Below are 26,809 nucleotides of genomic sequence, written 5' to 3'. Positions count from 1 at the left end.
GGCAAAAATGCTAATTTTGTCTCTGTATATGTGTAAAGTTGCCATTTAATGCCATAATATACAATTTTGAATGGTTATGATGATATATTTGTTAAATGTCTGTTATTACAATATATCTCAGAAAAAAAGGTACAGTGCTGTCACTAAGGTACAAAAGTGAAAAGGTACATCTTTGTACCTTACTCAACCCCTAAATGGCATATTAGTACCTTAAAGGTACATATTACCTTATCGTTTTTTTTATCTTAGGGTACCTTCAGTGACAGCAATGTATCTTTTTTTCCTGACAGTGTACAATTCATAACATTTTTGCAAAAATAGAACAGATAGCAGGTTACAGAAATCAGACTTCAGCAATCTGACTCCACAATTGCATGACATCCATATACGTGGACAGTTAGTTTTTGGTGAATAAAAACTACATTTTACTCAAAATATTTGCTAAAATACTAACATATTCATCATACTTTACTGTACATATAAAAGTAAACACCACACATGAAAGGGTTAATACAAAATACCTGTTAATTCAGGTAGTGTTTTTAAAATAAACACTGCATTGTGGGGTAAACGTTCTTGTCCTTCGGCATGTCTCAACCTGTTATGCACCTGACAGTGATCTGATGCACAGTGATATATACCCTAAGTCATTTTTATTTTTATGAAAACTTATTTTATGAGAACCTAGTTTTGACTTTTTTTTTTTTAATTAAAAAAATCTTTCAAATAACCCCCACGTTTATGTTTAGTTGTAATGGAAACTTCATTTATACAAATAAAATGTGGTTTACAAACTATTTTTTAGAGCCACTTTAGATTTATTTAGCTAACCTTTGCTAAAAAGAATTCAGAATCGAATGGTAAATATTTTATTGTCACTTGCAACATACATACATTTTCTAGTCATGATGATGGAGAGAAAAAAAGAGATCATATTTCATATGTGCTCCATTCTTAATCTGTCATATTTTGAATATGACATGTATAGAGTATTATGCTGTTAACTTTTCTTTAAATATTCCTGGAAATAAAATGTTATAAAAGCTTTTCAGAAGTTACATGTATGATGTATGATACACCAGAATAAATGCAGTAGGCCTATAATTTTTGAAGTTGTTTGGTTTTAGGACAAATACAGTTAATTAAAAGTATTACAATGTATTTACTTGTATTGAAATATGTTAGTTTAATATAGTGATAAAAAAATACTCGATACAACGCTTTGTACTAAAGTTGACACAGTCGAGCCAGTACAACCGACTCTGGGGCCTTTATTTTGAACAGCTGTAAGCGTGTCTTTTATTTTGACAGTCGGCTTTACCTGCAACCGTCATGCGTACTGCGCATGTCAACGGAAGTGGAAACCGGGCTGCGAGATGACCAATATTAAAACAAAACCGACATGATTTAGGCTGCATGTCACTGAGTGTAGAGCAGCAGTGAGGCTCTGAAAGCACCGCTGCCAGATGTCGGTGAACCTGCGGCACTTCAGTCCCCCTGCAGTGGACGCGCTGTGTACATTTCCATTCCTGAAGAGAGAGAGGACGAACACAGAGAAGCAAGGTCAGTACTGTAAGCATGCAACACACACAGTGTGAATACAACAGCAGCCACATGCCTGCATTTATGGACTCGGTGTGTATTGCTTTCTGTAGTATACTAATCTGGCATGGAACACATAACGTTATACAGCACACGTTTAGCTAGAGAGAGTCCTAAAGTGTTGTTTTAATTTTGAATCACTGTAGCGTTGCTTGTCGTGTCTGTCTGTGTCTCAACCTAGTGTGTTGCCCAGCTAGACAGCATTTTGGGAACAGCGAATGCACTTGTGGTGTCTATGAATGGAACTGTCTTTCTAAATGTATGTCTAAATGAGCCATTCTACAATTTTGAGTACATGTCCAGTCCTTTGCTGAAAATAATTTTCCTCAGATAAAGTTGTATCCATTAAATTTAAAGGAAAGCATACTATAATCACACAAATATTTTTCTTGCCTTAAGTTTCAGTTTGTTTGAAATTGCCTTAAACAGTGTCGTTTTTGCAGTGTCTGTTTTTGAAATGAGTGGGTGTCTATTAAAAATAAATAAATGTATGTGTGTGTGAGTGTATATACACTCAATGTTGGGTAAGTTACTCTAAAAAGTAATGAATTACTAGTTACTAATTACATCTTCAATAGTGTAATTAGATTACTGTACAAATTACTCTCGCCAAAAAGTATTTAATTACTTATTACTTTTTAATTACTTTCTAAATCAACCCTTGAGTTAAGCAATTCAAGGTTAGACATGAAAAGGCTCTTAATTCATTCAAATACATAATATAAAACTACCAAAAATTACTCTTATTAACTGACCAAAGTATTACAAATGTGAGAAGGATACATAAAAACATGCATTTTAAAGTTAGACTTTAAATGTTGATGTCAAGTCCACTGTTGAATTATATATAATTATATTTAGTATTTAGTTCAATTACATCAGAAGTAACTGTAATTAAATTACAGAAAAAATAAGAGTAATCCCTTACTTTAATTTCCAGTAACTAATTACTTAGTAACTAGTTACACCCAACACTGTATACACTCATCTAAAGGATTATTAGGAACCCCATGCTACTGTGTTTGACCCCCCTTCGCCTTCAGAACTGCCTTAATTCTACTCGGCATTGATTCAACAAGGTGCTGAAAGCATTCTTTAGAAATGTTGGCGCATATTGATAGGATGGCATCTGGCAGTTGATTGAGATTTGTGGGATGCACATCCAGGGCACGAAGCTCCCGTTCCACCACATCCCAAAGATGCTGTATTGGGTTGAGATCTGGTGACTGTGGGGGCCACTTTAGTACAGTGAACTCATTGTCATGTTCAAGAAACCGATTTGAAATGATTCGAGCTTTGTAACATGATGCATTATTGTCTTGGAAGTGATGGACAATGCTCAGGCCGTGGCAGAAAACATCCCCCACACCATTACACCACGACCAGCAGCCTGCACAGTAGTAACAAGGCATGATGGATCCATGTTCTCATTCTGTTTACGGCAAATTCTGATTCTACCATCTGAATGTCTCAACAAAAATTGAGGCTCATCAGACCAGGCAACATTTTCCAGTCTTTAATTATCCCATTTTGGTGAGGTTGTGCAAATTGTAGCCTCTTTTTTTCTATTTGTAGTGGAAATGAGTGGTACCCGGTGGGGTCTTCTGTTGTTGTACCCCATCCACCTCAAGGTTTAGCGTGTTGTGGCTTCACAAATGCTTTGCTGCATACCTCGGTTGTAATGAGTGGTTATTTCAGTCAAAGTTGCTCTTCTGTCAGCTTGAATTAGTACTCCCATTCTCTTTTGACCTCTAGCATCAACAAGGCATTTTCGCCCACAGGACTGCCACATACTGGATGTTTTTCCCTTTTCACACCATTCTTTGTAAACCCTAGAAATGATTGTGCGTGAAAATCCCAGTAATGGAGCAGATTGTGAAATACACAACAACCATGCCACACTCAAAATTGCTTAAATCACCCTTCTTTCCCATTCTGACATTCAGTTTGGAGTTCAGAAGATTGTCTTGACCAGGACCAAAGCCCTAAATGCATTGAAGCAACTGCCATGTGATTGGTTGATCAGATAATTGCATTAATGAGAAATTGAACAGGTGTTCCTAATAATCCTTTATGTGAGTATGTGTGTGTATATATATATATAACTTGCAAAAAAACTATTATTTAAAAAAAAAAATCACTATGGCATACAGTTTGTATGTAATGTAGTTGACAGATTCACCAGAAAAAAGAAAAAAAAAACATTCTTTCCACATTACATTAAACGTGGCAACTAGCAGCTATGTTATAATGAACTATTTAGTAATTTTGCTATATAGACTATATAGAAACCAATAGTAATTATATATATAATAAGCCACATATTGATTCTCCATGATCTCCGTCTTGTCTAGAATGAGAAGACTTCCTGTCCTGGTCGCCCTCATCTGGGTCTGCTCAGTGTTTTATGTAGGCATCTTCCTGTTTGTGGGAGGCTTCCTTCTCGTCAGGCTGGAGGTCAACAGAACGAGCACCTGTTCGGACATCTTATCTCCAGGAGCCCAGATGAAGGGAGATTTCTGCCTGAGTGAGCCCCGCTTTCGTAGGGCAGTGGTCCTGATCATCGACGCCCTGAAGGCAGACTTCACCCGCTATGATCCGGAGAACACTGCACCCAAACCGTTCGAGAACAAGCTGCCGGTGTTAGATGAGATGGAGTCATCACACCCCTCTCATGCAAGACTCTACACCTTTCGGGCCGATCCGCCCACCACTACCATGCAGAGGATCAAAGGCTTTACGACAGGTTCCCTGCCCACGTTCATCGACGTGGGGAACAACTTTGCATCCAATGCCATCCTGGAAGACAATCTAGTGCACCAGCTGGGCCAAGTGGGTGAGTTAATCTGCAATTGGCATTTTCCTTTACACCAAACCTGTCAAGAGATTGTGTTTTTCATAAAGAAAATGAAGACACTTTTTTATGATCACTCAGAATTGTTTTTCACATTAAGACATAATTTAAGCCATGTATGCACAATACAATAAAAAATAAAAATAATTAGTAATATTTGCATTAATGCAATGCGAAACAAAATACTAGGGCTGTCAAAAATAATGCTTTAATGCATGCAAATCATTTTTTCACTTTAAGACCTTAAAAATATATACCACATTAACAGCCTCCGTTATTTTTCTGTCCTCATTTGGCTAGCACTAAATTATACGGTTATGCGCTTATTAATGCAAATGCTTTTAAACCATTCCATCACGATAAGACACAAAAGAAAATTTGTGCGGTCTGTGTACCTCCTGTTTGTGTGACTCTTTGTGTTTATGGGTGCTTTCACATCTCTAGTTCGGTTCATTTGGTCCGAACCAAGGGCAAACAATTATACATTGTTGCATTTTTCAGCTTTTTTGGTTCCTTTTCACGCCACACTGATTGCTTTGGTCCGAACCAGTTGAAACTAACCAAAACGCACGCACGTGACAACATCCACATAATTTATTGGCCATGGCATATTTCCTAAACTGCTTTTCGATTGGTCAGAATTTACGTGTGGGAAAATTCCAACAGAAGAGGAAAAGCCAGCAAACTATAATAACACTATGGAGAGACGACTGCGCGGGCCAGTTTTGTCCCTGGCAATAATCTACTACACTGTGTGTATTTACCACAGTATGCAAATACATTTCTATAATGACACGCGGATGCGCCGTGAAAACACCGCTCTAATGCACTGCAGACGGCGACCGCGCATCGCTCGTCACTTCAAGAGGAGCCGTGCATTAATTATTAACCTCTTGAAATGCTCATCTTCCCGAAAATATTGCCAACGATCTATCAGGTAATAATATCATGCACACAATGTCAGCGCAGCCGTCTACGGCAGCTGGTTGAGTCCAAAAATGATCAGTACTTTTGCAGTTGGTTCTGTTTGAGGTCAGATCACGTTCTCACCACAAACAAATCGCTCCAGAGTTCGTTTGAAAGCGTACCGAGACCACCTCTTCAAGGAGGTCTCGGTACGCTTGTTTGGTCTGCTTTTGGTGCGCACCCGAGTGCGATTGCTGCTTTCAGACCTGACCAAACGAACCGCACCAAAGAGGGAAACGAACTCTAGTACGATTCAACCGAACTAAATGAGGCAGGTGTGAAAGCACCCTATAAGAGCACCACGAGTCACGACGCATTTGTGTTGCGTTGCTATGAGAGCAGACTTTCTGTTAACACTATTTTACTCTTTTACTGTATTTCTGCATACCTTTGACAAGCATTAGATACTTTTTTTATAAACATTAAAAAAAATCTGGGTAATGGCTAGGTATTGACACAAATTTTATGATTCGATTCGAATTTTTTTCACAAGCTTGTGATTCATTTAAAGTCCAATTTGATTTGACATTTATATCAGGCATGGCAAATTATGTAAATGCTGCAAAAAATGTAATGTGCAACATGGTTACAAAAATCCAGCGGTGTCTGTTCAGTACACGCATACTCTTTTGACAATGTACACTGTCACTCACTCTCACGTTCACGTATGCATAAAAAAAGTTGTTATACTTTGACCTTTACATGAGACATGATACGGATTTCGCCAAGTTGCGCTGTATCTTTCAACATTCCTTCTGATGTTCATTTATGTTTATTTTGTGCTGTAACTAGTAGTAAAGAGGAAGAGATTATCCGTATGAGACTTTTTCATATTATTTATTTGATAGGTGGCACACTACAATGCTTTTCATTGACAAAGAAAAAAAAGACTAAAGCATAGACTAAAAAATTGATTCTTGAGTTTTAAGAATCAATATTGGTTCATTAAAATGAGAATCGGTTAAAAGCAGGAAATCAATCTTTTTTTACCAACCCCAAACTTTTGAATGGTAATTTGTTTTTCTTTGGATTTGTATGTTGAAATACTTTTTTGTGTGACATTTGTATGATTTGCTAAAAAGCAATATTTATAATAATGTTGCAATATATTTCCATAATTCTGTTGTTTGCCAGAATTTTCTATTGGAACTAATGAAATTGTAGAACTTTAGTAAGTCACCATTTTATTGAATGAAATGAACATAAATGTAGCTTTTCTGCTAGAGTGTTTGTTAATAGTTGTTTTTCTCCCCTGGTTTAAAGGCAAGAGAGTTGTTTTTATGGGTGATGATACATGGATGAGTCTCTTCCCCAAGAAGTTCCACAAATCTCTGCCCTTCCCCTCCTTCAATGTGAAAGACTTGCACACCGTGGACAATGGCATTCTCCAAAACATTTATCCTACCAGTAAGCAGAATTATTTATCCAATCGATTAGGAACCTGCCTGGTTGGTTTAAGATCTCACTTTGTTTACCTTGTAAATAGACATACACAGCTCATGTTTACACTGTAAACACTGTAAAATGAGTACCTAAGATGTTTTGTTTGCTCTCTTCAGTGGAGGGGGATGATTGGGACGTGTTGATTGCTCACTTCCTGGGTGTTGATCACTGTGGGCACAGATTTGGCCCGGATCACCCTGCGATGGCTGAGAAACTCTCCCAGATGGATGGAGTTATCAGGTTAGCCCCATCCTTTTTCATCTACCCACATCCTGCCATGTTGTTACAGTTTCAATATATTTTCTTGCATTGTGCAATAGTTTTCCATCTGCTGCTTACTCACTGCTAACCCCAGGTCCGTGATAAAGCGTCTGAAGAATGACACCCTGTTGGTTGTGATGGGTGATCATGGAATGACAGACACTGGAGATCATGGTGGAGAGAGCCAGAAAGAAACAGACGCTGCCCTGTTTCTCTACAGTTCCTCGCCTTTATTTTCAGCACCAGGCTCCCAGGTAAAAGATGGTTTGTCTTCATTTAATATTTCACAACCAGTTGTGGTGTCCAGAAAAAATTAGCTGGGTGACGAGTTGGAGGATTTTTCAGGGTGGCACACACAAATTAAAGGATGCAGTCAACACTCCTGGTCTGTGTTGCATGAAAATTGTATCAGTTATTTACTTGTTACACATAGATTGTGCAGAAATTTTAATGTTGTATAATGAAATAAAGTAAAGAATGTTGGTGTGTAAATACAACATTATAATTAATAAAATATAATTAAAGGGGGGGTGAAACACTCAGTTTCAGTCAGTGTCATGTCAATCTTGAGTACCTATAGAGTAGCATTGCATCCTGCATATCTCCGAAAAGTCTTTATTTTTTTAATAATTATATAAGAAAGATGCGCTGTTCCGAGTCTTTCCGAAAAAAGCCGAGCGGGTGGGGGCGTGTCGTGTGAGCGGAGCTAAATAATGACGTGTGCAGCAGCGCGCTGTGTGTTGAGTCGAGCTGCGTCATCCCTAACAGCGGGAAAAAAACTTTATTCAAAATAAAAATATGGCTTTTAATCAGATACAGCCATACATCTATGATCCGGAATCAGACCCAGAGGCTGCAGTTGAACAGGAGCAGCAGCAAAAACGACTAGAGCAGGACGTCTGTATGTGGTAAGTTACAAGTTATAACGTTACACTAACTATATAATATGCTTAGCGGCTTGTGTTATTTACATATTTATACTTGAATTATATCGTCGTATTTTTGTCTTTGAAGGTGTACATGTGGGAAGTGCAGTTGTGCACGTGTGTTTGTGTGTTTACGCGTGGTTTGTGTAGACGTTAGTAAGCGGACTAAAAAAAACACAGACATTTGAAGCAGTCTCACTCACCCTTCTAACGTTGGGACTGCTCCATCCTTCAGCATTAGGCGATTGGGAAAATTCGGCGTCGAGCTGGGCCTTGTTTATGAAACAGTCGGCACCGAAATGCAGCGAACAGATATAAACATTCGCGCAACTCAGTTGCTGATCCGGAAAAGCAAATTACATCCACTGTTGCCTTAACGCGGGGTTTTTGGCGAATCTGTGCAGGACTGTCTTGGTCTGGCAACCAAAAACCCACTTTTTTGGTGACATTGTTATGTGCTATGTGTAATTGTCACCTGTCCAGCATCCTACAAGCCAGCGTTTTGATGGGCGTAGGCTGTTGCTTTCGCTCTCTCCCTCGCTCTCTCTCACGCGCTTCCGGTAGAATTGTCCGTAAGGCCCATACAAGGAAATTCCGCCCCCACTAACGTCAATGGGGACGCATGATCTCAAAAAACTTGCCGAAACTTATGACTAACCGGAAGTAGTATTTTTGACAAAGAAATACTCCCATCAAACGTCCACCTTAACTTTTGAAACTTTGTCTATGTTTAGTATGGGATTCCAAGTCTTTAACAGTGTAAAAAGATCAGTATGCATGAAACAGCATTTCACCCCCCCTTTAATAGCAAATAATTTAAATTTGGAAAGAAAACATGTCTCTGTATTTTAGTCTATATGTACTGTATATTAAAATAAAAAAATAATACTAATAACAGAAACAAATTGTTTATTTTTTTTGGCAGAATTATTATCCTTTTCCCCACTTTTCTGGTTCTCATTTCCACTTCATAAAATGTCTTTGTTTTTTTTAAACTTTTTCCAAACATTTGGAGTTCAGCATGTGCATGTTTATATTTTTAGGTGGAACCTGAGGTAGTACCACAGACTGATCTAGTGCCCACCCTGGCACTGCTACTAGGAGTTCCTATTCCCTATAGCAGTGTTGGCCAGGTTCTTCTGCCACTTTTTCCTCAGAATGGCTCCCGAAGTGCACCTACAGGACTCAGCCAGGCTGAGGCGCTGTGGATTAACGTCAAACAGGTTAGAGGAATTTCTCTTAGTCTGTGTTTTAAGGTGCAATTATATTTTTGCCTAATTTTGTTTTGTTTAACAATTGTATTGAGCTTAGCTTAATTCTGTCTGATTCTTCCATTTATGTGAAGGTAAACCGCTTCTTGGAGACCTACTCTAACATGGCCAAAGACATCCCACCAGACAGTCTGTCTCAGCTGCGGTCTGACTTCTCAAACATTTCCTCTCAGTACTTGACTGCTGTCCACAAGGGCCATCTTCCCTCTCCTAAGCTTGTCGTCTCCATGCAGAACTATCTGACAGCTGTCAGGGAAACTTGTAGAGCCTCCTGGGCCCGTTTCAGTCCTTTCAAAATGGCTGCTGGGCTTTTAATTTTAGGGGTTTCTTGTATGCTGTGCTATGTCCTTTCCGAATTGTCTCATGTAGTAATTCAGGAAAGCCTGCTGAAGTTGCCCATACTCTCAGGGCTTTTAGTAGGATTAGTAGTAGCTGCAGGTCAGCTGTTCATGCAAGGCTATTTGGAGCTGTCATGGTGTTTGGGAGCTGTAGCACTTTCTTCTGAAGTTTTGTTTCTATGGCGGACTTGTGGCGTTTCTCCAAAAGATAGGTGGTCACCTTCTGGCCTCCTCACGCCGGCCCTGCTGGTGCTTTTCTTGCGCTGTGCCTCGCTACTCTCGGACAGCTACGTCATCTATGAGGGCCATGTGGTTACCTTTTTGCTCTTTACATTGAGTGTATATGTTCCTCTCCATCTCAACTGGGATGGACTCCTGGTCCCACTTCCTCCACCAGACACACAGAAGCCCCCTCGGCAGCTCCCAACAGCGCTGCCGTCCTCAGTGGTTAGACGGGAGGCCACCATCTTGCTGGTGTGGTTGGGAGTACTGGTTGGATCGCTTTACCTGTCCCTCTCCTTCCATAACTGCCGAGAGGAGCAGGGCACCTGCCAGCCCTCACCTTTCCTCTCCCCGCTCTCACGTGTACAGGACAGCCAACTGCGCAACCTCCACTATGTCCTCTCTGTGGTCTCATTGGCCATGTGGGGGTACCTTCTGCATCGCTGGCTCAGACACTACGGGAACCTTAACTGTTCCAGTGTGACTGTGTTTTCGGCCTGCTTCCTTGTACCACTGGCCTGTGTTTGCATGGGATTGCATTGGGCAGTGAGCGCCACCCCAGAGGACACCTTTCGGAGTTTGTCCGAATTAATTGGCCTAGCTCAGGTGTTGCTGCCGCGGACTACTTTCTGCCTGCTGGGCCTGGGATTGCTCCTGTTGTGGGTGGACCCAATGACTGTGTTCCTCAAGTCAAGGACTCCACTGAACTCTCGAGGAACCTCCCTGCCACCCCCCAAGTACAGAGCCAGCACGGGAATCAGTCCACAGGCTGAATTACACCATCTTATACCACAGCTGTATCAGCGTATCCGACACTCGCTGGAGGACGAGGTCATGGAAGGTGGTGACGCGGACAGCAGGCCAGCCGTGGAGGCTTACGGGCTGGGTACAGTGTACTCTGCGCCCTTGGTCCTGCTGTGTGGACTCCTGGGGTTGGCGCTTCTGCTACTCCATCCAGAGGGAATGGCCCTTGCCTTCCTGCTTCTCCTGTTGGAGGCCGGGGCTGTGCTGCACATCCATGCCTGTAGCACCACCCTCTCAAGCCTGCACAAACACTCCAGTAAGATGCACTCCTTTTTTACCTTCACACCTTACGCCTTGCTAAGCTATTACTACTGATGCCTCAAGTATTCTTATTTTAACTCTTCCAGATAGATTCAGTGTGCCATGGGCTCCAGTGGTTTCATGGTCTCTGGCGTCCGCCCAGTTTTTCCATGCTACAGGACATCTCCCAACCTTCCCCTCCATTCAGTGGGGTGCTGCATTTGTGGGTTTTCCTCAAGGTCACACAGGCACTGTCCTTCCTGCCTCATTGGTGACCCTCAACACCTTCTCCTCGCACATCATCTTTGCAGGTAACTTGACTGTAGCGTAGGTACCCTTTAACATGATTCACATGTTTATACTTATCAACCAGTCATATCTTTCATCTGCCATTTGTTTAAAGCTCATGAGATTCTGCCTTCAGTCCGTTCATTCTCCCCCCTTTCTGATGATCACTGTCTAATTCGCACATGCAGTTGGCTGTCCTCTGCTGCTGTTCTGGCCTCTGGTGTGCGAGGTGCGTGGGACCCGATCTACGCGCTCAGCAGGAGCGGAGGAGAGCGAGGATGCTGTCATGGAGATGAGACTGAGAGAGAACCCTCAGAAGTTCAGCTCGAGTCTCCTGCAGCTTGCAGCACGCTACCTCTTTGTGAATGGAGCGCAGGTGCGTTTAAATTATGCCAACGTTCACATTGCATGGTGCTAGCATACAGTCAGGCGCACAAATCGTGTAGACCATTTTTTAAACTGCTTATTTGATCTTTGTTACTGTGAAATGTAATTCTACTGTGATAGTGTAGGTTATTTCTTTAATTAATTTACCAGATGCAAATACATTTGTGTCATGTAAAACTTGGTAGGAACAGGCTTAGCAGGCTAGTGTATTCTCATCTAATGCGTTTTGTACGTTCTTGTAAACTGTAATATAGATGATAATTATTTGTTTACCTTTAGGTTTTTGCGTCAGTTTGTGCTGCAGCTATCCTCAGGAGACACCTCATGGTGTGGAAAGTGTTTGCACCCAAGTGAGTCTCCATCTCGAAGTCATTGTTTCTTTCTCTATTTTACCTCTTATATCTTTCTTATTTTAAGGAATTGTTTCAAACGGACTTGGGTGGGTTGAATTAATAGTTCAGTGTTGTTTGACAATGTTGTTTTTAACAAGGTCCTTTAAAAATGTACTAAAATTCACCGACTCGGAACTTGCTTTTCATGTTGAGAAGGTTTAGTAAGCTAACTGTCTTGCATTGCAGTGTTTTCTAAACAGATGAAGAACATTTATTCCTGGTTTCACAGGCAAGGCTTAAGCCTAGTCCCAGACTAACATGCATGTTTGAACTTTTTTTTAACTAAAAGCAACAAAATATGCTAGTACCATTGTTTTGTCTTAGGATGCACACCAGTAAAGTTTTTTTTTTCTAAGACAGGTTCATAAAAGATACTTAAATGTTGTAATTGAAGGTCTAAATCTGCCTCAAAGCTATACTATGTAACTTTTCCGTCCGCGAGAGGTCGCCTATTTAAAACAAAGGTGTAGCTTGATGATGCCAAGTTTGAGCTCAGAATCTTAGGACATGCGGTCTTCACCTCACAGCTGGTGGAAAAGAATCGGGATAGGACTCGGGCAGAAATCATGTTTATGGATGCGATTTATTAACGTTACTGTAGTATGAGCAGAGTGGGACGACTGTTGAGGGAGCTGAGCAAGGCCGCTGGACCAATTGTTATGCAACACGAGCCTCGCAAGCAGCGGGACTTTTATTATGAAGGGACACAGTAGCTGGCGCAATTTCCTTATTTATGGATGCGATTTATTAATGTTACTGTAGTATGAGCAGAGTGTGACGACTGTTGAGGGAGCTGAGCAAGGCCGCTGGACCAATTGTTATGCAACACGAGCCTCGCAAGCAGCGGGACTTTTATTATGAAGGGACACGGTAGCTGGCGCCATTTCCTTTTTTCCGGTCGTGAGTATGAGGTTACGCAGCTCTGTTTATCATATTAGTGTGTTTAAAATGATGTTGTGACGTTACGACACTTGACGACACTTGTTCACACTGCTAAGAGTAAAGCGTTTCTGCAGAATAAAACCGGAAACCGAGGGTAACGCAGATATGACGCAATTGACAGGCGACTCCCTCGGATGTCCCGGCTCCTTTGTTAAAATACCAATTTTCTCACAATTTACAGATAGTTGGAAACATTTGGGATATTGTAAGAACTCAACTGAACAAAATATATAACACTGGCCTGGTGTTTTAAATTTTTTTTACTGCAAAAATACTACATAGTGCACCTTTAATCTAAGCCCTGTCTGTGAAACCATAATAGGCCATAAATTTGTTTTTTAAATTTGAGTTTTGACTACTCTGACTTTCATGAGGTGATGTAGTGAAGTATTTTGCTGCCATTACGAACAAACCCTCCCAGTGATCCACAGTGGCATTATGAGTGTTGCCATAGAAACCAGAGTAGTTTCCATCTTGTAATTGCTGTAATTATGACCCAGTGCGACTGCAGCATAAGTTAATTATTAAAAAACACTCCTCATAACTGCATCCTAAGCTGTATTTTTCTTTTTGGCAGACTGATGTTTGAAGCATCTGGCTTTATCGTGGGCAGTGTGTTTGTTATTCTGGGGGTTGCCATGGTGATGAGGGTGGACATGTCAGTGGGCGGTCTGTTTAAGAAGCTCCTCCCTCAGAACTCCAGGTAGCACTTGTTACTCTGGCCACACCCCTTTCCTCCCCCGACAAACGCATCTAGAACTTCTCAGAGATGTGTTGGAGACACCTGGTCATCCTCCTCAACTCCACTGCCAACCGTACAGATGAAAACCAGATTTGTTTCGCATCTGACTTTGGACCAAAGAGGTCTAAAGCATCTCCTCATTTTTGAAGTGTGAAAAGTCAATAACATTTTATAAAAGCTATTTTAGAAGGCTACAACAGTCATTATGCTTTCAATAATCCGTTGAACTGTTGGCTTTGGTTGCTTTGCTGCCTTTGTATTGAAAAAAGAGAGAAAGGGAGATAATTTCCGTGCATGCTTTTTTTACTCCCATGTTCCACAAGGTCATTAAAGAGAATACAAGTTGTTTTACTGAAGGGCTACATGAAATCCACAGTGTTGTAATGGTGCAAACCCATAAAACCCCCCACTGACCCAAATATTTAAAGGGCTAGTTCAATTAAAATGTAATTCTGTCATCATTTACACTTTCATGTCGTTGTCTAGCGCCCCAAACTGATCCATACAATAATAGTGGATGCACCATTCACATTAATTGTACGGAAAAGAGCAGCTTAAACAAAGGTCATGCAGGTTTGGAGTGTAAATGATGACAAGATATTTTTTTTCTTTTTTGTCTGAACTATCTCTTTAAAAGCTAAAAGTGCACAGTTAAGGGCATCATTAATTTTAGCACATATTCATGATTTTTTTTCCTTTTATTGTCCTGCTTCTTGTCATGCTTTTTTCTTTTTTTAGCTTGAGCATTGGTTGGTAACAACTCATCATTGTTAATATGGCGTCCTGTATATTCCCTAGCAATAACAAGAATCAGGATTGAAACAATAACATGTATGTTGTTTTCTACACCTTCCCCCCCTCACCTAGATAGCAGGTCACTAGTTTTAACGGTTGCCTTGTTTGATATTAGTGAATGAAATTTCTTCATTCAATTTGCATTGACTGTTATTTATTTAGCTGTCATATATTTAGTTCACTAATGGATTAAATGATTTTACCCATCTCATTTTTCTGAGAAATGCTTGGGGAAGATAATTACATGATCATATGCTCAGGTTAATTTAGCCATAATGCAATATAATATTATGTTCTGCATGGTGCATTGTGTGTATGAGAGAAAGGGGCTGATTTATTTTTTATTTTTTATGAAGCCATGCAGTGGCTTTTAATAACATCTTTGTGTGGTTGATGATTGAATTAGAGCTGTGAAAGAAATAATTTTAACGGTCCTAAAATTGTTTTAATTGATAAAGGGGAGAAAGTCGATTAAATATTTTGTACAATTTGAAGTGGTTGTTTGTGTGTGCTTTCTAGTTCCTTTGTGTTTGCAGGAGCAGCTGCTGGCCTGCAGAGTGCACTGTTTAATCTAAAACCGCTCTGAAATCTGATTCTTTCTGCGGTCAGTAAGTGCTAAGGTAAATTCATTACAAAGTGCCCTGTCATTTTCATAATCATTCTCTTTGCATAAGTGGCCATTAAGCTCAGGAATGACCAACAAGCAGAATTTATCTATTCATGTGATTTCTGTTCAACCCAGTTGTGCTGTTACATTTTCTTTTTTTGATCAACAGTTTGATCTTTCTGACATCAGGGAGATTCTGTGCTGACCATGGTTTTCTTTTACAGCCTTTCCTAGTACTTATTATTTTATTTACAAGCTTAATAATACAATTCAGTGAAATGGTGAAATACAAAGCTAATTTTAGTGTAAAGAATACAGCACAAGAATAATGACTGACGTGATGCCCCAATTTTAATGGTAGTTATGGCTCTGGAGTCTGGTGTGTTGGTCCAGCGGCAAAAAATAATTTATTGAAAGTTCAGCTGTAACCTTTAGAAAGTAAAATATGAAATAAAAACAAGGCATTTTTTCAGCACACTTAGTTCTGCTCCCTCTGACCCATTTATCAAACATCACTGGGAAAGTAGAGCTTTGTTTAGAATCAAGACATCTTCAACTGCACCGAAACTTACCTTAAAAACAGGTCTACCGTAAATATCTGTGTTTATATAATGATTCGGATGGGTCATAAATACTAGTCCAAAAACATTTGAGAACTAAAGGGAAAACTTTGTCTGGTCATATCTGTAAATAGCATAGACCGTAAAAAAATGTAAATAGGTAAAAGTTGTTCCGGCTACTCGTGTGTATGGTGTGGGAGTGGCATACTGTAGATTGTCAATGAGCAGAAAAAAAGGGAGCATGCTACGCTTTAAAAAATGCAAAAAAGAACGCAACAGAGCTCGTAATAAAACTAGAATCAACATTGCCTCGGCTTTTCGGAGATGTCAACTGAGGGATTTTGAATGTTGAAAAGTGTCACGGAGATGGCGTTTTATCACTTGAGTAAGATCTTTTATTGAACAGACAAATAATGTAGTTCTCTAACAGAGTTTGTGTTAAAACCGTTTCTATTTTGGAGAGTCATATTCATACACGCGGTCACGCAGAGCCGAAACGCAACCAAAACATAGTCTGTCTTTAAATATTTACTTTATTCATACAATGCCAAGAACATTAACAAGGGACCAAACAGAAAATTAGTCAATTCTTTGTGATATATTTAATATTAGCTCACACTAGCTCAACTTCATTTTGATGTTTTTATTTTCATTTTTTTAAATTGATATTATCAGATATGTATATCATTGATTAATACATCTAATATCTACTGAAGTTTTTGCTATTGCTTCCTCGCCATAAATGGAGTCATCTCCTGGAACATCATGTCAGTCAGGACAGAGATATTATCGTTAACTAAAACTAAAAACAAAACTAAAACTAAAACTACTAAAAACATATTTGTTAATTGAAATAAAGCTGAAATCAAATCAAATATATATTAAAAGCAAATTTCATTTAGAAATGTTGCCTTGGTAATGAACTGAAATGAGTTTAATGAAGCAAATATTAAAAGGAATTAAATCAATAGGCTATAAAAACGAACTAAAACTGAAATAAATATAAATTAAACCAATAATAATAATAATAATATGACAAAAGCACAATGAAATGACTAACAATGAAATTAAAATTAACATTTAAAAAAGCAAAGTAATTAAAAATATTATTAAAACTATAATAAAACTAAAATAACATGAATAGGAAAAGGATAGAAAATAATGGATAGATTAACTTCAAAGCATGATTTCTATATATATTGTGTACAGAAAACAGGCTTTGATTTAGACATTTTATTAAAATGGACTGTTGTCAATCTGAAGATGTTTTGCGAGATCTTAGTGCACAGGGACATTGCAAAAATCACAACATCCAATCAAACGAGTGAAATAATGATAAAAGAAAAATATGATTTCCATATTTTGTCCTATATATTCGGACATGAAAATGTTCCAATGACCTGTGTGATGCTTCTGAGTGTGCTGCCGAAGCGCAACCAAAACCAAACCGGTTATGTATTTAAAATTGATCAGTGCTTTCATCAGAACGGTTTCATTTAGCTTGTTACACGTGACAGCAATGCAAATATAAGTGAATAAACAAAAATACAATACAATACAATACAAAACATTCACATTTACAACCCTACAAAACACAATTCAAAGGGGGGCGCCAAAGACATCCCCCTTTGTGTCTGGCCTACATCAAAGTAGGAAATTCCCGTCCGTCATGTTAGGAAATTACCCATGACCACCTGTGGTTGGAACATAAACTAATCTCAAGGACTTTTCAGTGTCCTTTGTCCCTGCACTGCAATAGATCTCTTGTATTATATAACGGGCTCATTGCACAAACATAAAGAACAGACTCAAAACAACGAAAGATGAGAGATTAAATGCACTTTATTAACGGAACGTCTCGTTGAGCGTGACGGTAAACTTCCAAGCTCCATTTAGCAAACCAATGCTACCGTTTATCACACAAATACCTTCAGCGATCAGACCTCAGGTCTAGTCTGTGATAAGGGTGCAAAGTGTACTCGGAATGTCCCGCTTATCTGCTGAGAAAGATCTATAAAATCTTGCATACCTGACAGCCGACTTCTTGAAAATGGCACTCCCACGTAACTTTATCTGGCAGGCAAAGGGGGAATTCTGCAACTTGGTCGGATTCCATGGAACCGAGGAGATTGTTGTCAGTTAATATTTATGTATATCTGTGGACATCTTATGCATATTCAGCTCAATAATAAGAACCAAAATAATGCTTTTGTAATAGAAAATGCCATCAGCAAACTAGTAGTCCTAATTGTAAGTGTGAGGTTTGTGTCTACGTGACTATCTTGAAACTCATTAGCTTTAGGGCATCAATGATAATGATCAAACTTTCAGTTTGATAACTTGTAGATTTCTGCAATGAGTTTATCTTGTACGGATTCCAGACAGATCTGGCAAGTGCACAACCTGACTGCAGGAAGTGGCTTGTTTTTTTTTCTTCTGTTCATTGAGGGAAAGTGAATTTGAGCCTCCAGTATAAACAAGCGCTTTGAGATGTGGGCGAGTCTATGCAAGGAAGACGGATTGGTCCTGTTCATCATGAGCACAATTAACATCCAAATGAACAAAACATTTTGTTATTGGAGCCACTTGCACGTAAAAAATCTTTGGCCGATTACTAACCGCAAATATTTCCTAAATCTTGTTTGGAACTTATGACAAGTCTATATCTGTTGATAAGAGAACACATTAAACATCTCTTTCAAATGTACATCTGTTCTCAGTGTGAATGAAAGCCAACCAATGTACAACAGTAGATGATCAAAATGACATCAATACCGATGAAAGAAACGAACATGTTATATAACGACATTATTGTATAACTGTGTGAATGGTATAATGCAATATTTTAGGAGTGACACTAGTGATTTTTAAGAGTTCAAGTGAGCGTCTGTAAATATAAAAAATACATAAAAATACTATACTTCAGTACACATCTTCTATGATGAGCATGCTTTTAATTGCTATATTAAAATGATTTATAACAGGTTTCAAAGACGTTTTTGAAAACAATGATTATCGTCTTTGTGGAAACTCCAAAAAGTTGAATTTGAGAAAACGGTGATGTATGCATATTACAGTCATTCTATTGGCCATAGAGTTTCTTTACATGGTGATATAGCCACCTGGCCTGGCCTGAAAAATACAGTGTTTCATTTTTGCAGATCCTTGTGAACGGAAATTGCTTTGTAGGCTACTCGAAAAAATGCAAAGAAATTTGTTTTCCGTTTTTAGTACATCGTTGTCGTTTAAATGTACCCTTAGTTGAAAAAGAAGTGTTATTCACCAAATTATATGACATAATAGAGAGAACCCGTGTGTCAAGGGTATAGTCTTAAATATCAGAAACTGATCATTAATGAATCTGACATAATTCACCCTTGCTAAATATGAGCAAATATGTCTGTAAAAATACATTTGCATTGTCTATCCTTTTGATTGTTCATTAAAAAAAAATCACAAAAAATGTAACCTTTTATTGAAGTAAAACAATTGAAAATGAGGAAACATTTTTTTTTTCATCTCCAAAACACATTGGCGACAATTATTGGCAGCCTTAGAAATTCCTATGGGTAAAATATTTCCCATTCATATGTACGTTTTAGCACACCAGGGTGACTACAGGAGCATGAACTTGTCCAGCCATGACTTCATGTTCCTCCAAATTCATCCATCACAATGAGTAGAAGCAAAGAATATAGTTCCGATGTGCAGCAAACAATTGTTGAGCTTCACAAAATAGAAAGTGGCTGTTAGGAAATTGCTAAAGAAAATCCCCATTTCCACCATGAGGGCAATAATTTAGAAGTTCCAATCAACTAAAGATGTTACGAATCTGCCTGGAAGAAAATACATGTCTATATCGTCCCAATGCATGGTGAGGAGGAGATGTTTGAGTGGACAGACTCTCCAAGGATCACAGGTGGAGAAGCGCAGAGATTAGTTGAGTCTTGGGGTCAGAAAGCCTTTAAAAAATCCGAACAACCATTACATCACCACATGTTGTTTGGGAGGGTTTCAAGAAAAAAATCCTCTGCTCTCATTAAAAAAACAAACTCAAGCATATTCCGTTCTCAGACACTACTGGAATATCAAATGGGACCGGGTTCTGTGGGAAACTTGTTCAGCTGTGTTTATTGCAAACAGGGATAAAAAAATACCCAATGTTTAATATTCTGCTGGATCTTTAATGTTGAGGGACTTTTTTCCCTTTTTGTTTTGTTTTGCTGGAGGTCCTGGACATCTTGTTCAGATACATGCTATCATGGATTCTAGCAAATACCAACAAATAAAAACTGTAAATCTGAAGGCATCTGCTAGAAATCTTATGGGCCATGGTTGATCTTCCATCAGGACAATGATCCAAAACAAACATTAAAATCAACACAAAAATATGTCTCTAGGCACAAAATGAAGCTTCTTCCATGACCATCCCAGTTCCCTGACATGAACCCTATAGAAAATGAGTGGGCTGAACTGAAGAGAAGAAGCACCAACATGGAGCTGGGAATCTGAAGGATCTGGAGAGTAAGGGATGCTCTCTGATTTCTTGTCATGTGTTCTCCAAACTCATCAGGCTTTATAGAAGAAGACTTAACAAAAGGATGTTGGAAAAAATATTAAATAAAAGGGTGACATAGCCATATCTCATACATACAACATTATGTATATATATATTAAAATAATTATATATATATATATATATATATATATATATATATATATATATATATATATATATATATATATATATATATATATATATATAATTTATTATAGATTTCATATTCAAAAACATAGTGCTGTAACATGAGCAAAAGACGCTCATCGCAAACTTTGACTAGCCTTGAAGTAGCCCTGATTGTCTGTAATTTCCTCATCACATCCTTATCAGACAAAGCAGCTTGATTACCTCTGGACCTGCTAAAGCTGCTGCAGCCCAGGTGGAAGTGAGCCATTATATAGGAAGTGACACGGCATGTGGCTCATTCCCTGACAATCCTGAAGTGATGAATGAAAAACGAATGCAGCTGTAGTTAGAAATTAAACAGCTTGAACTCAAGTAGAGGATCAAAGTCATCTGTTCCCCTCTTCACACTTCTTCAGGACTCATGAGATACACTCGGATCACATCATAGAATGAAGACCTGGCTGGTGTGTGTAGGCTACAGTCCTCGAGCTTTTAATTAAGCAGGATTTCAGGATATGGGACCTTTTATATATACATATATAAAATGTTTCTGAGGCCATTAGACAGTTTGCTGGCTGTGTTCCATGCATGTATTTAGCATCCACATGTAGATGCACGCCTGAAACATAAAACTACCAGTATTGCCAAAACAAGAATAAGAATAGCAGAGAGCTCTACAACAAAAATCTGTAAAAAAAGAAAGAAAAAAAAGAAACAATTCTTACATAATTTAATAAAGTATACGTAGTCATCAATGTTATTATACATACTAAACCTCCCTTCCTAGAAGAGTTGAAGCTGTTTTAAGAATAGCAGAGCAGAAGTTACACATTAATTCTCAAAGTGCAGCATTTTCCAACAGCAACCATTGCTCACCTGTCGGCAATAGCGTGTGCTTGTTCTTGCCGCTTGTACGTTGAGTTACACCCAAAAAGCACACGAACCCCCAAATTAATGCTGTCAATCAAACCAATTGTGTGGTTTGGCAAGAATTGTCCAGCTTTGATATTAGGATATGTTTCTTTAAAATTAGTTAATGTGTTACATAAAAGAGTCATAAAGATGATGATACCAACACTATTATGACTATAATTGGTATAATATCACATCAGATATCCACATGCAAAGTGCGTTCATATGATTAACCCGATACTGCAGGCACTGATTGTCCAGAAATATAATATAGGGCCTAAAGTACTGGGACGCCTGCTTTTACATGCACATGAACTTTAATTACATCCCATTCTTAATCCATAGGGTTTAATAGGGGCGGCAGTGGCTCAGTGGTGCATGTAGATTGTCTACAAACAAGAAGGTTGGTGGTTCAATCCCCGGTTCCTCCTGACCAAGCATCGAGGTGTCCATGAGCAAGACACCCAACCCCAGCTGCTCCCGACGAGCTGGATGGAGCCTTGCACGGCTGACACCGCTGTCGGTGTGTGAATGAGAGAATGAATGGGTGAATGTGAGGCAAGATGTGAAGCGCTTTGGATGCCCATGGGCTGTTAAAAGCGCTATATAAAGGCAGTCCATTTAATATGGAGTTGCACACCCTCTGTAGCTATAACAACTCCAACTCTTCTGGGAAGGCTTTCCACAAGGTTTAGGAGTGTGTTTATGGGGATTTTTGACCATTCTTTTAGAATGGTGAGGTAAGGCACTGATGTTGGACGAGAAGGCCTGGCTCACAATTTCCGCTCTAATTCATCCCAAAGGTGTTCTATCGGGTTGAGGTCAAGACTCTGTGCAGGCAGGTCACGTTCCTCCACACCAGACTCACTCATCCATGTCTTTCTGTTGCTCTGAGCACTGGTGCGCAGTCATGTTGGAACATGAAGTGGCCATCCCCAAACTGTTCCCACAAAGTTGTAAACATGAAAGTGTTCAAAATGTGTTGGTATGCTGAAGCATTAAGAGTTCCTTTCACTGGAACACAACTGAAAAACAACTCCACTCCATAATCTCCCCTCCACCAAACTTTACACACTTGTCACAATGCAGTTTGGCAGGTACCATTCTCCCGGCAACCGCCAAACCCAGACTCGTCCATCAGATTACCAGATAGAGAAGCTCGATTGGTCACTCAGGAGAACACGACTCCACTTCTCTATAGAGTCTATTGGCGGCATGCTTTAGACGCTTTGCATTGCACTTGGTGATGTAAGATTTGGATGCAGCTGCTGGTCCATGCAAACCCATTTCATGAAGCTCTACAGACTGTTCTTGAGCTAATCTGAAGGCCACATGAAGTTTGGTGGTCTGTCCTAATACTTTTGGCAACATAGTGTACACATGCAGATAAGACCAGTTGCAAACCATTGTATTTTATTTTGTTGCAATCCTTTGAGCTGCATGCTCATTTTTATTTAATATAATTGATGTTTTTGAATCCACTCAAAAAGCAGTCTGGACATTTCTGATTTTAAAAGACAAAACAAACCTACAAGTGGGCACACTGGAACTATCACTTAGTGGAATTTCAGCAATATCTAATTTTTCCAAAAGCCACTTATGTTCAACCAGTTCCCTCCAGCTATGAGTGACACTTGATAATACAACTTTGTTTTTGCCTAGTTGATTCTCATAATGCAGTGACACTGATAGGCACATTCTAAAAGCCCAGAAGACATGTCGAAACTTTCCCTACACTTGACATCAATGGCCCCGTTTGGCAGGTGCCTTCATTTCCAGTTAACAAAAGAAGGTGAAAGGGCTTTAAAAAAAATTTGGATGGATTTACAGGAAAGGGTTGTCTCGAAGGAAAAAAGAAAAGTGAAAGTTTGTAAAGAAACGTATAAAAGGAGTGCACGCACCGGTGGGGCACATATCTGTCGAGCACAGGTGATATACAAAGGAACAACAATGTTCTCTAACTCAATGACATTATGGGCAGGCGCTCTGCTTATATTAAGCGTCGGTCTATGGAGCTGTACAACAGGTGAGCCATACATTATTTAGTAATATCCTTGTGCTTTGAATTAATCCGTTTTAAAATCTATTTGAACATATCTGAAGGTTAAACATGAACCAGAATGCGAGTGTGTTTATTTTACAATATCTTTACAACAACTTCTAATACAACTTCTAATCTATCTGTAAAGATAATCATTTAATTTTTCTTCATTGTTTAGCAGGCGAGACTGTGTAAATTGCTAATGGTTAACATTCTGTGCACTGTTTAACTACCACAGCTCAAAGTGACAATGCAGCGGATTGCTGTTTAACCACCAGCGACCGACGCATCCCAAAGAAGGTGGTGACATCTTTCACCATTCAGACAAGCGATGGAGCCTGCAGAATCCCTGCCACTATGTAAGTCGGATTACATGCATTTCAAAATGCCTCAAAACTGCTACAGACTTCAAGGTGTACTGGATTTTGCATATTTAAATATTAATGAATTTCCACAGATTTGTCACAAAGAAGGGCTTGAAGCTCTGCGCACCCTTTCCCAGTGAGAATAACTGGGTAAGCAAACTGATTGACCTCATACTGGCAACACCTGTACAAACACCCAGAAAACTAAAAGGTATGTGTCAGTTTGTATCGTCAAATGTTAGTAAATGTGCTTAATATGTGTGCTTTTATACACATAACATAACATAACATAACATAACATAACATAACATAACATAACATAACATAACATAACATAACATAACATAACATAACATAACATAACATGTTATGACAACATTTAGAACATAAAAACATAATACAACAACACTACAAAAATTATATGTGACCCTGGACCACAAATAAGTCGCACAGGTATATTTGTGGCAATAGCCAACAATACATTATATGGGTCAAAATGATTGATTTTTCTTTTATGCCCAAAATCATTATGATATTAAAGATCATGTTCCATGAAGATATTTAGTAAATTTCCTACATATAAACAATGTATTATTATTACTAGTAATGAAACACAACACATAACAAAAAATATATAATTTAGATTACAACATAACATTTATGACGCAGACCAAAGTAACGTAACATAAAACAGTGCATAATATAATATAACATTTTGAACTCAATAAATAACAAGTTTTTCCTCTTTTCTTACAGGAAAGAAACAGAAACCACAGTGAATCAGATTATGCGGGTCCAGCCTGCTCTCACACCGTGTGTGTGCATGTGCGACACTTATCCTGGAACAGATAGCTGATAATACCCATCCTTAATAGTAGTTAAGTGATAATTCTCAGGTTTACTACATGTGCACTCTATTGTATCAGGTCAAAATTGTAAATCTACTGTCATAGAATGATGAGCTATTTAAAATTTTTGAACCTTTCCCCCCACTGGTCTACATGAAGAGATTTTAAGCTATTTCTTTGTTAAGTTTGTATTTTGTCTACATTGTATACATTTACTGTGTTTCCTGAGCCACTGAATGAAATGTTTTTCTTTTTCACATTTTCACTTTGTATTTTGGAATATAAATAAAAATGTTACATTTTAAATATAAAAACTGGGTGCATGATTTTTGTTGGTTAATTTACATAATCTTACTAATGACCTTAAAACAAATCATTCTCAAAATCAAAATAAATGTATCACTTGACTTTCACACATGCACTGGATGTAAAGTAACAGCCGGCATACACATCTGAAGAGCTCAAGCAGTCAAAGCGACCTTTAAAATGGCAAATATGAATAATGTAACCTCTATACCATAATAAACAGGTATTCAACCCTATTTGAACTATCTATAATTTCTATATTGTTCCACCAATGAATATATATATATATATATATATATATATATATATATATATATATATATATATATATATATATATATATATATATATATATATATATATATATATATATATATATATTAAAAAAATGATGAACTGTAAAAAGCAGTGCATCTTTTGGCCATGCCTGGTCTGCTAGATAAACACACCCACTAAAGAAAATGTAGTTCAAATCAAGTTTTATTTGTTGTGCTTTTCACTCTATGTATTATTTTAAATCACAATGAGTGCGATATTTAAACAGTTATATGACTAATATGTTGTGTATGTACTGTATGTTGTAATATCAGCTCTGTGAATGTGATTGAAGACCATTGACTGTATTTCTCACAGCACACATTGACATCCCATCAGCTGGCCGTTAATCTAGACCATTGCCTTCAGCTGTGTGATGAAGCTGCGGTTGATTCAGCTTCCTGAAGGATTAGGAGAACGTTTTACCCCATGGACAGTGGAAATGTTCACGCAAACGCTCGTATGCACACAAATAGAAATGTGCACAGAAATACCCAGAAACCCACAATCCAGATGCCACAGAATTCTTTGGGGCCCTCCAGCATGGAATGGACTGATTACTGAAGTGAAATGTCACTGGATTCTGTTGCGGGCCAAACATGTCACAGTTGATTAGACAGACAGACAGACAGACAGACAGACAGACAGACAGACAGACAGACAGACAGACAGACAGACAGACAGACAGACAGACAGGCAGACAGATATATAGATAGATAGATAGATAGATAGATAGATAGATAGATAGATAGATAGATAGATAGATAGATAGATAGATAGATAGATAGATAGATAGATAGATAGATAGATAGATAGATAGATAGATAGATAGATAGATAGATAGATAGATAGATAGATAGATAGATATTTTTATATTTTTGGGTGATCTGTTCCTTTAAGATTCTTAAAAGGCACGGTCTCACTGACTCAACTGACTTGCCTGCCCTTTATACAGCCTCTGAAATCTATTTTTTTCCCATTTTTCTTCTTTCCTTTCATTCCTCTTTGAGTTGAGTCAATGCTTCTCAAACATCCTCTCAGAATCTCTTTTTTTGTTTCTGTCTTTTCTCTTTCTCCCACTCTTTCAGTCTTCCAGGCTCAGCATCGCTCAGTGCCCAGCAGACCTGGGAGAGAATAAAAGAGCCGGTCTCTGCTGCCCTGCTTTCTCTTTCTGTATCCTGGAGGAGAAGTCTGATGGAGAAAGGGAATGATCGGAGAGAGGGAGGGAGGGGGAGAGAGAGAGAGAGGGAGAGTGTGGGGGTGGGGGTTAGCAGGCTAAATGGACTAGCGAAGCACATTAGATCTAATGGATGAAGCCTGTGGGGCGGGATCATTCAGCACAGCTCCTGGACCCCCCTACATCTGTGCTAATGCACCACACTAGTCAACAGACCAGGGCTGAATCCCAGTTCACTTACTTATACTAAGTAAGCATACTTTTAAAAAAGAATACTTATTTGGGCAATAAAACGGCATGTAATGTTTTTGTTAACTGCTGTGCTTTGGCCTTGTGTTCTGCACCCTTTTACACACGTCGTTGTTTAATCAAAGGGTTAATGAATGAATTAGATTAGATCACAGGACAGCTAAAGAGTTATCATAGTTTAAGCTCAGCATTTCATATTGAATATTTCTGTGTTTCTTTGCTTTTCATAACTTACCAGCCTTTGAGTTTGATCAAATGCACCAAAATGT

The 26,809-nt window shown here is 38.6% G+C and overlaps 2 protein-coding genes across 3 annotated transcripts; both read left to right on the top strand.

The window, feature by feature from the left end:
• Positions 1–1,330: 1,330 nt before the first annotated feature.
• Positions 1,331–14,967, top strand: pigo (phosphatidylinositol glycan anchor biosynthesis, class O). Of its 2 annotated transcripts, XM_067434177.1 has the most exons (12): positions 1,331–1,563; positions 3,549–3,677; positions 3,957–4,438; positions 6,686–6,829; positions 6,982–7,105; positions 7,221–7,380; positions 9,096–9,275; positions 9,398–10,943; positions 11,035–11,238; positions 11,404–11,591; positions 11,882–11,952; positions 13,514–14,967. In XM_067434177.1, exons 3-12 carry the CDS (start codon positions 3,958–3,960, stop codon positions 13,641–13,643), a joined length of 3,228 nt encoding a protein of 1,075 aa, XP_067290278.1. In that variant the 5' UTR covers positions 1,331–1,563; positions 3,549–3,677; position 3,957; the 3' UTR covers positions 13,644–14,967. The 2 variants fall into 2 exon arrangements, with proteins under 2 accessions (XP_067290278.1, XP_067290277.1); XM_067434176.1 differs by lacking the exon at positions 3,549–3,677.
• An 8,139-nt stretch (positions 14,968–23,106) lies between these two features.
• ccl19b (chemokine (C-C motif) ligand 19b) lies at positions 23,107–25,012 on the top strand. The gene is made up of 4 exons (XM_067433348.1): positions 23,107–23,265; positions 23,519–23,639; positions 23,738–23,856; positions 24,402–25,012. The coding sequence occupies exons 1-4, from the start codon at positions 23,190–23,192 to the stop codon at positions 24,422–24,424; spliced, it is 339 nt and encodes a 112-aa protein (XP_067289449.1). The 5' UTR covers positions 23,107–23,189; the 3' UTR covers positions 24,425–25,012.
• Positions 25,013–26,809: the final 1,797 nt, after the last annotated feature.

The sequence above is a fragment of the Pseudorasbora parva genome, chromosome 23, assembly GCF_024679245.1.
Source record: "Pseudorasbora parva isolate DD20220531a chromosome 23, ASM2467924v1, whole genome shotgun sequence".
Classification (NCBI taxonomy): Eukaryota; Metazoa; Chordata; class Actinopteri; order Cypriniformes; family Gobionidae; genus Pseudorasbora; species Pseudorasbora parva.
This window is presented reverse-complemented; position numbering and strand designations above follow the sequence as displayed.

Excerpts from the sequence above, each read along its gene's own strand:
- pigo (XM_067434176.1), top strand. The coding sequence starts at position 3,958 with ATGAGAAGACTTCCTGTCCTGGTCGCCCTCATCTGGGTCTGCTCAGTG. Across the intron at positions 9,276-9,397 it reads TGTGGATTAACGTCAAACAG|GTAAACCGCTTCTTGGAGAC; the intron begins GTTAGAGGAATT and ends ATTTATGTGAAG. Across the intron at positions 11,592-11,881 it reads TCTTTGTGAATGGAGCGCAG|GTTTTTGCGTCAGTTTGTGC; the intron begins GTGCGTTTAAAT and ends GTTTACCTTTAG.
- ccl19b (XM_067433348.1), top strand. The coding sequence starts at position 23,190 with ATGTTCTCTAACTCAATGACATTATGGGCAGGCGCTCTGCTTATATTA. Across the intron at positions 23,640-23,737 it reads TGCAGAATCCCTGCCACTAT|ATTTGTCACAAAGAAGGGCT; the intron begins GTAAGTCGGATT and ends GAATTTCCACAG. Across the intron at positions 23,857-24,401 it reads AACACCCAGAAAACTAAAAG|GAAAGAAACAGAAACCACAG; the intron begins GTATGTGTCAGT and ends CTTTTCTTACAG.